Source organism: Petaurus breviceps, unplaced genomic scaffold (genome assembly GCF_028583685.1).
Source record: "Petaurus breviceps papuanus isolate PSGF00001 unplaced genomic scaffold, PetGlider_PUasm1.0 215, whole genome shotgun sequence".
Taxonomy (NCBI): Eukaryota; Metazoa; Chordata; class Mammalia; order Diprotodontia; family Petauridae; genus Petaurus; species Petaurus breviceps.
In genome coordinates, this window is record NW_027185865.1 from 285,313 (window position 1) to 298,802 (window position 13,490).

A 13,490-nucleotide genomic window follows, 5' to 3' on the forward strand; every position below is an offset into this window, starting at 1 on the left:
ACATGTGTTCTCCCCTCCAAACCAAAAGACTAGGGGCTCCCTAGTGCTTCTCGGATCAAACACAGAATCTTCTGTTTCGTGTTCAAAGCCGTATGTTCCCTCTCCCCTTCCACCTTTCCAGTCTTCTTATACCTCACTCCCCAGCTTTCACTTTTGTACTAGTGATCCCGGCCTCCTGGCTGTTCCATAAACAAGACCCTCCACCTCTCAGGCATTTTCTCTGGCTGTCCTCCACCCCGTGTCTGGAATGTTCTTCCTCCTCTGCTTTCCTTCAAGTCCCAGCTAGATCCCCTTTTCTACAGGAAGCCTTTCCCTCCTTAATCTTGGTGCTTTTCCTCTATTGGTTATCTCCAAATCATCACACGTAGGTATTATATATTATGGTGTGTGTGTAAAATCAGGGCAGTTATGTGGCACAGTGGATAGAAGTATCTGGCCTCACACTAGCTGAGTGACCCACAATTGCCTCAGTTTTCTCCTCTGTAAATGAGCTGGAGAAGGAAATGGCAAACCTCTCCAGTATCTTTGCCAAGAGAATTCCAAATGGGGTAATGAAGAGTCAGACACAACTGAACAACAAATGTGTGTGTGTACATATCCAGCTCTCCCCAAACATTTCTTTATATTTCTCGTACAGTTACTTTATACGCTTAGTTTCTTGGGAGCTTCTTCTTCACTCGTGTCCAACTCTTTCATCGAGAGAATTTCTCCTTCCACCCCCACCCCACCCCCATGTAATCAGTGTTAAGTGACTTGCCTAGAGTCACAGAGCTACTAAGTCTCAAGTGTCTGGGGCTGCATTTGAACGCACGTCTCCCTGACTCCACCGCGCCGCCTAGCTGCAGAATTTCTTTTAAAAATTCAATTTTGTTTTCACTTCCAAATTCTCCCCCTCCCGCCTCCCTTTCCTTGCCCATCCAGAAAGCAAAAAACAAAACAAAAAACATGACCAACACAGGTCAAGCCAACCAAAGTCTGCGCTGGCCACATCTAAAAGCAGTGTGTCCATTTACACTGAACCCAGCATCCGTGGGTGTCCTCCTGAGGCCTCCAGAATTGTGACAGCTTCCGCGGTGAGAATTTTCAGGGTCCTTGCCAGCCACCCCGCACAGGTAATGCAAGTGCGCTGCCGTTCATTTGACCAGGGTGGGACACGTCCACTCCGTGGGGGGCCGACGTGAAGGTGTCACAACTGCCGAGATGAACACGAGTGTGTCTGAGGTACGTGATTCCGGGCAGGCTGGACGCCGTATTAAGGTCCGCCCGAGGCAGCTTGGATACAAGGTAACCTGGGAGCTGTCTGTCGGCGACAGAGGCCGAGAGGCCTCTGGGAGAAATGGCCCGAAATGGAGCCAGGCCTCCTCCGGGGCGGGGCCGGCGCGTCAGAACGATACGCGGCCTCCGGCCAATCCGAGAAATTCTACGTCATCCTCGGTCTAGAGCCGGAAGTGACGTTCGTGTTGGCGTCGAATCGTCGCCCACCCTTCCCTGGGGCCGGCGCGGGGCAGACACCATCACCGCCTCTCGGCAAGGGGCGCTGTGACTCTCCGAGGTGGCAGGGGAACTTCCGGGGCGGGGCGATCTTGCGCCCTTCCGGCCTGGGCATTTCCCGGTGTGCTCTGCGCTTCCCCGCTGTCCTTCCGGTCTCCGTCGTGGTTCCCACGCCGCGTCCCGCGTGTGTCGGTCATGGCCCCGCTGCTGCTGCCCCTGCTGCTGCGCTCTGCGGCCCGGGCCCTGCGCCCCGCCGCCCTCCCAGCGCTGCGGCCCGCCCTGGCCGCCGCCACCCGCGCCTTTGGAGGCCTCCTGGGAGGAGGAGTGGCCAGCGGGCAGGGCCCCGCGCGCCCCCGCCTCCTGCAGCCGCCCCGGAGCGCGCCCGGTCTGTGTTCGTGCACGTGCGGGGGGCTCCACACGGAGGGTGAGCCCGTGCGGGACCCGGGGAGGGGGCGGGGGCGGGGCGGGAGGGGCGCCCGTGGACGCGGGGCGTGGGTACGGAGGGAGCAGGCCCAGCCCCCTTCCCGCTCCCCTTTCCTCTCGCCCATCTCCGGATCCCAGACGCCCTTGGTCCGCTTCCCCGGGCTTCTGTGGGCTTACTTCACGTGGCCGATGGCCTCCAGGACGACCCACAGTGCGCTGGGGCGTCCAGCCCTAGAGCCTTCCTCGGCGGCCACTCTGCCTTTGGAATGGGCGCCCCGAGATTCCCCCACGTGATGGCAGCTCCCACAGACCGGGAGTGCGGGTGTCTAAGAACCTCTTCCTTAAATTAACTTTTTTTTTAAAGCAGTCGGGGTTAAGTGACTTGCTGAAGGTTACACGGCCGGTTATTTCTGGGTGGGTGCTGAGTGTCTGAGCCCGGATTCGATCCAGGTCATCCCTGAGCCACCTGGCCGCCCCTCTTAAATTAACTCTTGAAGAGAAATGTTGAGGAAAATTTTGGTTGGTGGCCACGTTTCACTAGGGAATACTAGGACCTCGAACGTTTTTTTTGTTTTTGGAGCGGGGAGGGCAGGGTAGTTTGGGTTAAGTGACTTGCCCAAGGTCACATGGCTAATAAGTTTTAAGTGTCTGAGGCCATATTTGAACCCAGGTCCTCCTGACTCCAGGGCTCTTGCTCTATTCACTGCACCACCTAGCTGCCCCCTTTATTTCTATTTTGGTTTTGTTTGTTACATTGTTAAAGTTGTTTAGTCAATTACCGATATAATTTTTTGTAGAGAGAACCAGATAGAGATCAAAGATTCAGTTCAGAGCTAATTGATTAATGTAAGATTTTGCACTTAGCATCAGGGTAGTTGATGGATATGTCAGTGGGAAGAAGCATGTATTGCATACCTACTATGTGCCAGGGACTTAATGCATACCTACTATGTACTGGGCACTGTGCACTTTAATCTCATTATCAAGCCTCTTAGAAACCCTGGGAGTTAAGAGCTATTCCCTATTTTACTACTGGGGAAACTATCCTGGCAGACAGCAGTGAAGGGATTTGCCCAGGGTCACCCTTTAAGGAAGTGTCTGAGGCTGGATTTGAACTCAGATCTTCCCTACTCCAGGTCTAGTATTCTATCAAGGGCTAAGAAGCCTTCCTGGGGCTGAAGTCCTCCCCTCCCACTACCTGGGACCCCAGTTGGCAGTAGATGAGAATGTGCAGCACCATATGCATCTTTACCAGAGACCTGGTTGGGGGTCCTCCTTTTTCTTTGAAGGACTTGAAGTGACTTAGATGTTTTGTAGGACGAGGGTAGAAAGTTATCCCCCCCACCGTTCCCTCCCCCATCCCTGTCACGCCTCTGCCCTCCCTTTCACAGTGGCTTCCTTCTCTTGCTGGCTAGCGGTTATGACCTCTGGTCCAGGCTAAACCCACTTGGTGCTCCTAACCAGTTCCCCATGTTAGGAAGGGCCTTGGTGAGCTGAAGTGTCCAGCACAGGGCAGCCATGGCAATGTCAAGGTCACACTGCTGCTGAAGGGATTGGGGCTGTTTGACTAGAAGGAAGGTGTTGGATGAGGACAGTGGGGTGGTAACTGTTCTCAGAGATGGGCAGGACCAGGAGCAGCCTGGGGGTGGGGTGGGAATGACAAGGGCTGCCTTCCAGAGGTGAAGGTGGCCTCCCTCATGGGCAGTCTTCAAGCAGAAGCTGGATCAGGGACTTTTCCTGATGCCCTGCCCCCCTCGCCATAGCATTTCTGTTCTCGATCTGGGTTGGGGGAGCTGCTGGACCTGGGTCTTCGTCAGTGTAGAGGATGAGGGAATTAGTGGCACCATTGCAGGCAGCGCTTTATCACTTAGCAGAGGCAAAATGATCACTGGACCTCCCCCTCATTTAGATATCGGGACTTCTGCCCCAGAATCGCCCAAGAAAACAAATGGACTGTGTGACCTAACCCTAAACAGACCCGGTTCCTCTTAGGGGAGGGTGGGCAGAGGGAGATTGGTCCCATGACTTGCAGAGACAGGATTTCTGCCTGTTGCCTACCTGGTCTTGACCATGGCCCCCTGACCTCTCTGAGTCTGGCTTTCCTCATCTCCCAAATGAGGGCGTTGGTTCCAGTTAGCCCTGCTCTTCTCTCCCCTCTGAGCGGCACCATCTTTGCTGCACAGCGAGCCACAGTGCCAGGTCCCAGTGAGTCACCTTCTGTTCTGTCTGCAGCTCAAGGCCTCTGGAATGGGGCCTAGCCCCACCACACATGTGCACAGCTGTCCTTAACACAAACACAGTGGCAAAGTCACTGGTCCAGCAGATGCCCAGGGTAGAGTGCTGTCATAGAGCAGATTTCACCACAGTGGATGGCCAAGAGTGGACATTATAGATGCCACCTGCCCCATGAGCAAAAGCAGAGGGCAGTGAACACAACTCTGGAGATAGATAACTTGGCTATCTCACATTGAGAAAAATGTGATTTCCCCAGTCCAGGTAGCAAGATTCGTAAGAATAGATTCAGAATAGTATCATTACATTCAATATCTACAGTAAAAAGTTTCCATTTCCCCCACTGGTTCTGTCATTTGGTACCCACCAAACAAGAGTTCAGAGAAGCAAATCATTTTCTCCTGCAAGTTAGTATGTGAATCTCCCCTTTATCTGCACTGGACTTGTTTTCAGAAAAGACATCCCCTACACTTCCCTTCTACCCCATGGTCTGGGTCCATCCTGAGCTCTGCTGCTCTCTACAGACTCAGGCTGGAGGCTTTGCACCTACTGGATTTGCCCTAGCTTCTGATTGCTTCCCCTCTCGGGGCTGTTTCCAGAGTCTCCCCCCACCACCACCAAATGCTTGTGTCAGTCTGGTTCCCCTCAGATTAGATGCCCCTTGAGTCCAGGAACTGTTACATTTTCATCTTGGTACTAAATGAGTATTTGGGTCAGGAGGAGGCAGGCCTTGCCCTCAATGAGCTTTCTTGTTCAGAATTCCAGAACCATGCCGTGCTGAGTCAGGTAGGACTCTTCATAAGGGGGCACCTGTTTCTTGTCTGCCATTTATTCCTGGCTGGGATGGCTGACCTTGAATCTAGATTCATGTTCACAACTGTTGGGGAGAGGGAACCCAGGCCCTACCCATAGGCCTTCCCCCTCTGGGGGAAGGGTGACCACCAAGATGATGGTCTCTGGCTGCCCCACCCAGCTTAACCAGTTTTAGACCAGGTTAGCCATGCCAAGAGTCTACATCTGTCCTTAATGTGAGTCCATGATAAGAGTTTAAATGGTGGCATTCCCATTCTCCATTTTTATTTCAGGGGACAAGGCCTTTGCTGAATTCCTGACAGATGAAATTAAAGAGGAGAGGAAGATCCAGAAACATAAATCCCTCCCCAAGATGTCTGGGGATTGGGAGCTGGGTGTGCAAGGGACAGAAGCCAAGTTAGTCCGGAGAGTAGCTGGCGAGAGGTGAGTCTGGCCTGGGCTCTGGGGGGACTGGTGGGTGATGCCTTGAGCACTCACTGCTGGGCCTATGACCAGACTTGAGAGCTGGAAAGGGACATTGGCAGTCATCAGACGGTGAAAGCTGTCCGTGGTCACCAAATCCCACACTCCTGAGTCACTGTGATGCCCCTATACAGTGGTACTTTCAAGGGAGTGTCTTAGGGGAGTTACAGAAAAAGGTGTCCAGAGAGGGACCCTTAAAACATGCTGTCCCTCCTGGGAGTGGGAGGGAAAGGACTGAGCTGAGAAATTAACTGTGTGAAGACACAGGCAGGGGAGACCCTGCTTCCATCTCTTAAAGAAGCATGTTGTTCAGTCATGGGACACACTCCCTGGGCCTGGAGAGACTGCTGGTGTGCAGTTGGGGGTGGGGGTGGGGGTTGGAGGAGGGGATCAGTCAGCTCAGAGACCCCATGTAGTCTCCTTTTTCTGCTTCAGGATCACAGTCACATTCAACATTAACAACAGTATCCCACCGACATTCGATGATGAGCCACCAGAGGGACAGAAAACCCAAGAACAGCAAGAGGTGAGCTCAGCCTGGGACTCCAGCCTTTCACATCCCAGAGCCAGGCTCCCTGAGCAGCTCATCAGGGTCCAGCAGGCTCAGTTCTAGGTGTGGTGTGTGCAGGGCTTCCCAAAACATCTCAATGCAAGGTAACTGAGGAAAGAAAGGGCCCAGCCAGTGGGGCATTGGCAGAGGCCTCTTGTAACAGGCAGCACCCAGGCTGAGCCCTAGTCCAGCATGAACGACATTCCCAGGGTCCACAGCGTGGGCAGGAGATGGAGCACCACATCTGAGAAACTGTAAGGAAGGGGGCCATATTGGTCAAGTAGGTTGGAGCGCCATTTTGGAAGGCCAGATATTGGGGTCAGGTTCATACTTGGTCCTGGAAGCCCTTGGCAGAGAGTGACCTCATCAGGCCTCAGGGGAGGAAGCCAGGTCCTAGGCCCATAGAATCCTGGCTAACTGACTTCTCCTTGGGTCCAGCCTGAACTTACATCAACCCCGAACTTCGTGGTGGAGGTTGTGAAGGATGATACCAAGAAGGCCCTTGTGCTGGACTGCCACTATCCAGAGGATGAGGTAGGCCCTGGGGGACCTTTCCCATGCCACAGGAACTGCTTCTCCCACCCCTCCTGGGCTCTTTGTGGAGAGGCTCAGTGCAGGGTTGGGTGGGAACTGCTCTGAGGTCAGCCTCTGCCAAGCCTTCTGTGGTCACTGAGTAACTGGGCTAGGGGAAACCTCACTGGCAGGGTGGTCCTGGCAGCGTCACCCCTGTTTTACAGTGGGGAAGGTGAGAGATCAATTAATTGACTTCTCAAGCCCAGGCCTTATGACTCCAAACAAGGAGCTTTTTCCGCAGCCCTAGACCCTTGGCAAGGGCCCATCCCCCATTCTTTTCTGCAAACGTTTTAGGTTGGACAGGAAGAAGAAGATGAGAGTGACATCTTCTCCATCCGGGAAGTTAGCTTTCAGCCCAGCAGTGAATCTGACTGGAAGGATACAAACTACACACTCAACACAGATTCCTTGGACTGGGTAGGTGATGCCTCTGAGAAGTGGGCACCAATAGCTGTCTCCTCACAGCCTGGAAAACCCAGGGTTGTTAGGATTAGGGTGCTTTATACCCAGAGTATATCCAGTACAGATATATAAGTATACCCAGAGTAGTAGCAGAGGCCTGGGGTTAGAGGGACATCCTGTTTTGCAGGCCTGTCATCTCCTAGGTGCTGGTGGCCCTTTTCAGGTGGCTTCACCTTGTCCTGGCTTGTCTCCTCACCCAATCCTCCTCCTCCCTGAAGTCTTTGTACTTGCTTGAGACGCCTCCTTTCCTAGTTTGGGGGTTCACTTCTCAGTTCCTTCTTTTATCTGGTGATGTAATTCTGTGTCCCCAGTCAGTTCCTAAGAGTCCAGATCTTTAGACTTTGGCACTTGGGAGCTTCCGAGTTCCCTCCCAGAGTTCCTGTGGGCAGTAGAAGTGAGGCCATGTCCTCTGTTCTTGCTCTGCCCCATGAGCTGTAGCATCTTCCCCTTTTGTGAGTGTGCCCCTGCAAACAAACCTAGGGCAGGGTCTCTCCTCTAAGCATCATGTGTACAATCATCTCTCCTGTGGCTTCTTGTCAGGTGTCAGGGAGGAAGGGGAACCTGGGGACAGAACTGGGGGGCTTTCAGGGCACTTGAGCCCCACTGGGGTGCGCAGCTTGACTTGCCTAGACACTGCCTCAAACTAAGATAAGTCCAGGTTCAGTGTCTGCTGGGTTGGAGCCTGGCCCGCACTCTGCCCTGCCCTACAGAACACAGGAGGGAGGAGCGGGTACCAACAGCTGTCTGCTTCCAGGCCCTGTATGATCACTTGATGGACTTCCTGGCTGACCGGGGAGTGGACAACACATTCGCAGACGAGCTGATTGAGCTCAGCACGGCCTTAGAGCACCAGGAATACATCAACTTTCTGGAAGACCTGAAAGGATTCGTCAAGTGTCAGTAGGGAGGCCTGAGGCTGCTGTGCTCCCTGAGCCCTTCCTTCCCAGAGAACGTTTCTAGAAGCCATCATGGAGAAAGCGCTGTGCTGTGAAATACCGCCAGGCGTAAATTATGTTCCCTAACCCTTTATTTCCTTTGCTGGCATTCTTGTATGCCACCACAGAATGACAAGAAATAAAACCCTTGGACCCCTCCAGCACCCAGTGTCAGTCCTGGCCCCCTCCCCATGCCCAGGAATAAATAGCAGTGTCCATAGAAACATGACCCCGAGGTTCAGGAGGAAGACATCCCCCCCAAGGCCATCAGAGAAGCACAGTCAAAGTGTCACACACCTGTACACAGGAGAGAACGATCTGTGGTTATTAGGGAGGCCTAGAGCAGGAATGGGGTGGGGGGCAGCAGCAGCCAGTCACCTAGAAGCAGGGCAGGGGGGTGGAAACTAACCCTGCCCCACCGGCCGGCAACCCTGAAGGTCACTGCTTCGTTCTGAGCAACCTCCTCCCTGCTCTGAACCTTCTCTTCTGGCTCCTATTCTCACCGAGTCTGCAAACATGCTGGCTGACCCTTGTGAGGTCAGGTGGTCAAAGGAGTACCTAGGTGTGGGTCAACCTGAAGGCCTGAGGTTACACAGCCAGGTGTTTCTGGGTGTGGCTGAGTGTCTGAGCCCGGGTTTCGATCCTGGATCCTGGGTCATCCCAACAATGGAGCCGGTGCTCTTACTCGATGTGCCACCTGGCCACCCCCCAATGCAGTTCTAGTCTCCCTCCTGGTTACATGTGCCGTTTCATGTTTTCCCTCTCTCCCCACTGAAAGGCCATCCAGCTTCCTGGCATCTGACAGTGAAGGATTCCCCATACCGCAGCCCCACTGAACTTCCTCAGGAGCCAGAAGGCTCCAACCAGCTGAATGCACTAAACCTACCGCACAGCTCAGAAGAAGACTAGCATTTTCTTCTGTTCCACTGGTGACAGAAAACTCAGGCCTGTGGGCACAGAACTCACTGTGTCTGTTCACACTCTCCTCTAAGAGGGCCCGGAAGGTCTGTTCTGTCAGCTCTGGAGCCTGAAGAGGAACATTGTGAAGGGAAAGTAATCTCCCCCACCTCCCCCTGCCCTTCTGTGGTTCTGGAGCCCCTCCCCCCCAACCCCTTCAGCTTCCTAAAGTCCAGGGGGCAGGGACACTTGAGCACTTGATAAATGCTGGCTGCCTGACTATAAATGGGCCATTCATTATACAAGGTTTAACTGACAGCCAGAGGGGGTGACTCACCTGAGAGGAAAGACAGAGGCCACACTGACACAGGACCGTGCCTCTTACCACACTCAGGTTGTACCTAGAAGTAGACCCATTCCCAGAAGCCAGCTAGAAAAACTGGTTTGGTTTGAAATGTTCAAAGCCCCAACTCAAAGGTGCCCCCAAAGACTTAAATTCTGACCTTGAACATACTGGACAGATGAGCCCATCTGTCTGCAACCCCTCCAGCAGGGCCCAGAGACACCTGTCGTCAAACTGCAGGCTCCTTTCATACTCCTCAATGAAGGCTTGTTCTGGAAGGGAAAGGAACGGTACTCAGGGCAGAACCAGTGTTCTCTTCTGGCACAGAAAAATAGCAGTGGGAAATCTCCAAGTGTCCGGGGGCAGAAGGAACACAATCGAGGAAACTTCCTCGCACAGCTGGGCTGCGTGGGCTGTGGAAAGGAGCACACAATCTGGAAAAATTGTTAAATGGGAGAAAGCAAAACCATTTAAAAGGACAAGTGAATGAATGAAAAGACAAAATCCTGAGACAGGAGGGGAATTTGTAGACTGAAATAAAAAAACACATTCAGTGATCTGCATTAGCATTCAATATTAAATCAATTTTTTCTCAGTTCTCTGACAGGCCCTGAAGCCACTTAGTTCTTCGTGTGGGGCCCCAGTTCTACTCCTAGGTCATGTATGGTAGTGAAGTGTTCTTATATTATTTTACTGGTCTGAAAAGCTAAAGGCAGTATTTTTCCTGACCAGCCTTATAGAAAATCTGACTTTTCTGCAATTTCTTAATAAGAGAATGACTATTTCCATGGTAAAGAACAGTGATCAATAAACAAGCTTTTATTAAGCACTTACTACATACCAGGCCCTGCTCTAGGCAGCACAACAAAGTCCTCAAGGAGCTGGCCTCTAATAGATGACAAAAGTGCATCAAATATCTTCCCTGGATGGAAAAAAGTTTTTTAAGAAACCACAGTAAGTGGTTTTTATATAATAATTGTGTGTCCCTTTGTAGGCATCAATTCAGACAGCTTGTCTGATCACTGGCAAGAAACCACCAACTGGAAGGTTGAGAAAGGATCCCAACCAATGAGCAAGGCCAGGAACCTTGGCCAGCAAAAACTTGCTTTCCTTGCCAGAAAAAGTCTAGTGCACTAGGGCATCTGTGCTGTTCCAAAGGAGTTCAGCAAACTTCACAAAACAGCTGGGAAAGGAGCCTGCCAAGAAATTTGGGCCAGACCCTGTAAGTCTGGGGACAAAACAGGACAAGGACAACTGGCGATGTGAAGTGGAACAGGGTTAGCTGTTTCTAAAACAGTTCTAACAGTGAGGAAGTCAGGAGGCAGCAATGGCAGGTGAACAGATGAAGTTCAGGAGAATGCCTGACTAACCAAAGAGATAAAAGAGAGACCCATCCCAAGGCAGCCATTTATGATTGACAAGGAGGGAGGTTTCTAAAGGAATGAGTAAGATCATGGCCCATCATGAGAGGGGAGTCAAAGCCAAGCATCAGCACAGTGTGGAGAAGCGCATTTGGCATCTCAGCCACACAGGCTACCTTGGGGAGAGAAAGGTCATGTCAGTTCTACATTCCGGACTAGCTGGCACATCTGCACCAGTGGAAGGGGTCATTTCCTGTATCCATGACAGCACCTCCAGGCCCATCTACTTGTCCTCTCTGTACAGCTTTAGAGGCTTCCTGTACAGAGGCATCCCGGGTATGTGTGATGAAAATGAGCTCAGCAATCATCAGAGACGATTGTCCCCAGAAGGGACAGTGACTGACAGTCCAGACCCAACTGTGGTCCATCAATGCCAGTCTTGTCAGTGTGCAGCTGTCTTCCCACAAGATTCCAGCCCTGATGCAGCACGATCATCCAAGAGACAAAAACACAGCAAAAACTCCACGATCCATGGAGTGGTGACAGAAGCAGGAGAGACATCAGATGGGGAAATGGCTGCCCCCCAATGCATCTTCCATGGTCATGATGTCCTACGCTAAATACAGGTGTCCCTTTGCACTGTCACGGTAAGCAAATTGAACTCACGCTACCAATAATGAACATGGTTTCAAAGAACCCTGCATGCCACACAAGATCACATGACCAAATGAGGTTAGACCATGGGACCAGCCACTGTCTAGCAAGGCCACTGATATTTAAACCACAGATGGCTACAGCTAGTAACCTAGCCCAGAAGTGAGCAGGAGAATAAGCTAGATTGCCTCTGGCAAAACGAACAGAATAGAAACTCATTGAAAACCCTTATTGGGATATGTTGCTAGAAGAGGGCAGACATTTCATTTCTAAGCCCCAACCCCTCTTGTACCACATAAGTCAGATCGTGTCCAGAAAAGGCGCCTTCCCACATCCTGATCATCTGTCGATCCTCTGGAAGAAACCTTGGCTGTCATTGCATTACTCAGAATTCTGAGGTTTTCCAGGCTGACTGTTCTGCTCACTTCACTCTCCATCAAGTAATACAGATCTTCCCAGGTTTCTCTGGTGCCATCCCTTTCATCATTTTTTACATCCTGTTAAGATTCCATTCAATTCAAGTAAGGAATTTGTTCAGCCATTTGCTAGTAGATCACCCTGTTTAGTTCCCAGCCTAGTGCCACCACAGAAAGACCTGATACACTGTTGTATATATGGGTCCTTTTCTTCTTGCTTTGATGTCTCTGTGGTACAGGCCTACTAGTTGAGCTGACAGTTCCATAGGTAGGCCCAGCTGAGTGACTTTTGGCTGTAGTTCTCAGCTTCTCTCCAAGATGGCTGGACAGGGTCACAGCTCTTTTCAACACTTCATTAACAAGCCTGTTTTCCAACAATTCTTCCAACATCTGCCATTTTCCTTGAGCGATTCTTCATATGGCTGTTTGTAGTTTGAATTTCTTCTCCCAAGAGTGACTTGTTCACATCTTTTGGCCATTTACCAATTAGGGATACGAAGTCCCTTCACCTTGTGAAGCAGATGAGGATTAGCAAGGCCATCCCATGCTTAAGGACAAGCAAAAAAGAAAACACAAAGGAAAAGGTGGAGAAAACCCTTTCTCCACCCAAGGCTGCTAGATGCTAAATAATCTCATCTGCCTGGATGCTCCTGCACAGAAGGCAAGAGGGCACCCAGGAGAACAAAGGTAGGAAGACATCTTGGGATCTCACAGCAGATTCCTGTGGGAAAATCTGCAAAAGTGTGAGGGTGAGCTTTGAGGAGCCTGGACACAATGTATCTGAAAGAGAGGAAGATTCCAGGGCATGGAAAAGATGCCAACGGAATCCCAGAGTCAACTGACCCAAGGCACTGCTCAGGAGGCTTTAGCAAGTGCTGGACCACAATGGACGATGTTCGAGTCTCACAATGACCTGAGAGATGGAAAGAAAACAAGCTCCCCCTGGGCCTGTTCAACAGCTCTCTTATCCCAAGGTGCTCCCACCCACGGCGACTCAAGGTCACTCAAGACTCCTTGGAAGAGGGAATAATGCCTTATCACCGTCCAGGTCAAGGAGAGACGACTTCCCTGAGGATGAGGGACACTCCCATTTGCTGGACACTGCGAGGGTTGCATGAAGCCCCAAGGAACTACAGAGCCTCCTGGAAGAGATCTGGAATCACCTGGAGTTCAGATTTTCCATCCACACAAGGAACACCAAATGGATGAAGAATGCCTATGGCCCAGATTTTCACCTGCATTTGAAAGGACATCCTACAGAGCTAGGCCATCATATGCATTTCTGGGACCCAGTACAAGGGGACCATAAGCCGGGCAGGCTTGAAGAGGAGGCAGAGAGCAAGGCTAGATCACACAAAGACACTGCCAAACTCTGTTACTGACTGGAGCTTTTCCTACAGCAAAAACCCATACAAATATTTTCCTGGTACTGCTGCCCCCAGGGCAAGAATGAAACACGAGCATCTACAAGAAGGGCAAAGAGTGTGACTGGGCTGCAACATATCACAAGGAACTCTGAAGGACAAGGGCCAAGCACATGATCACAGGAGCTTGGGGGATGTGGGATGATGGGATGGCCAGTGCTCCTGGTGCCCAGCCCTCTGTGTGTGAGGCCATGGAGAAGTCACAAAGCAAGGGCACACACAGCTTGGGGAGAGGCCCTACACCCGCCCTGTGTGACCCTAGAACACTTCTATAAGGGCAATGGAGCCCCATGGCGGCCCTGAGTCAGCCTGGATGCAGAAAAGAGTATCAGACGATCCCGTGGCTGATGAAAACACATACTTGGCACAAGCCCTAAGGGTGTGAATACACCGAGGGGAGCCATGAGGGCCTGTGTGAGTGAGTGTGCGTTCACACACACTGACCCATATCCCC

At 51.8% G+C, this 13,490-nt stretch overlaps 2 protein-coding genes across 4 annotated transcripts in view; one reads left to right on the top strand and one right to left on the bottom strand.

Moving 5' to 3' along the window:
- Positions 1 to 1,671: 1,671 nt before the first annotated feature.
- On the top strand, positions 1,672 to 8,102 carry C1QBP (complement C1q binding protein). Its single transcript, XM_069094163.1, has 6 exons — positions 1,672 to 1,915; positions 5,232 to 5,382; positions 5,857 to 5,947; positions 6,410 to 6,505; positions 6,839 to 6,961; positions 7,761 to 8,102. The coding sequence occupies exons 1-6, from the start codon at positions 1,687 to 1,689 to the stop codon at positions 7,908 to 7,910; spliced, it is 840 nt and encodes a 279-aa protein (XP_068950264.1). The 5' UTR covers positions 1,672 to 1,686; the 3' UTR covers positions 7,911 to 8,102.
- The window catches only part of RPAIN (RPA interacting protein), a 7,745-nt gene continuing 2,270 nt past the window's right edge, over positions 8,016 to 13,490 (bottom strand). For 2 of the 3 annotated variants that reach the window (XM_069094159.1, XM_069094161.1), the window contains exons 4-7: positions 9,342 to 9,453; positions 9,176 to 9,239; positions 8,828 to 8,968; positions 8,016 to 8,238 (exon numbers count right to left, since the gene is read on the bottom strand). In XM_069094159.1, coding sequence (XP_068950260.1) covers positions 8,209 to 8,238; positions 8,828 to 8,968; positions 9,176 to 9,239; positions 9,342 to 9,453 — 347 coding nt within the window. In that variant the 3' untranslated portion in view covers positions 8,016 to 8,208. The remainder of the gene's footprint in view (positions 8,239 to 8,827; positions 8,969 to 9,175; positions 9,240 to 9,341; positions 9,454 to 13,490) is intronic. The other variant, XM_069094160.1, reaches the window with a different exon arrangement.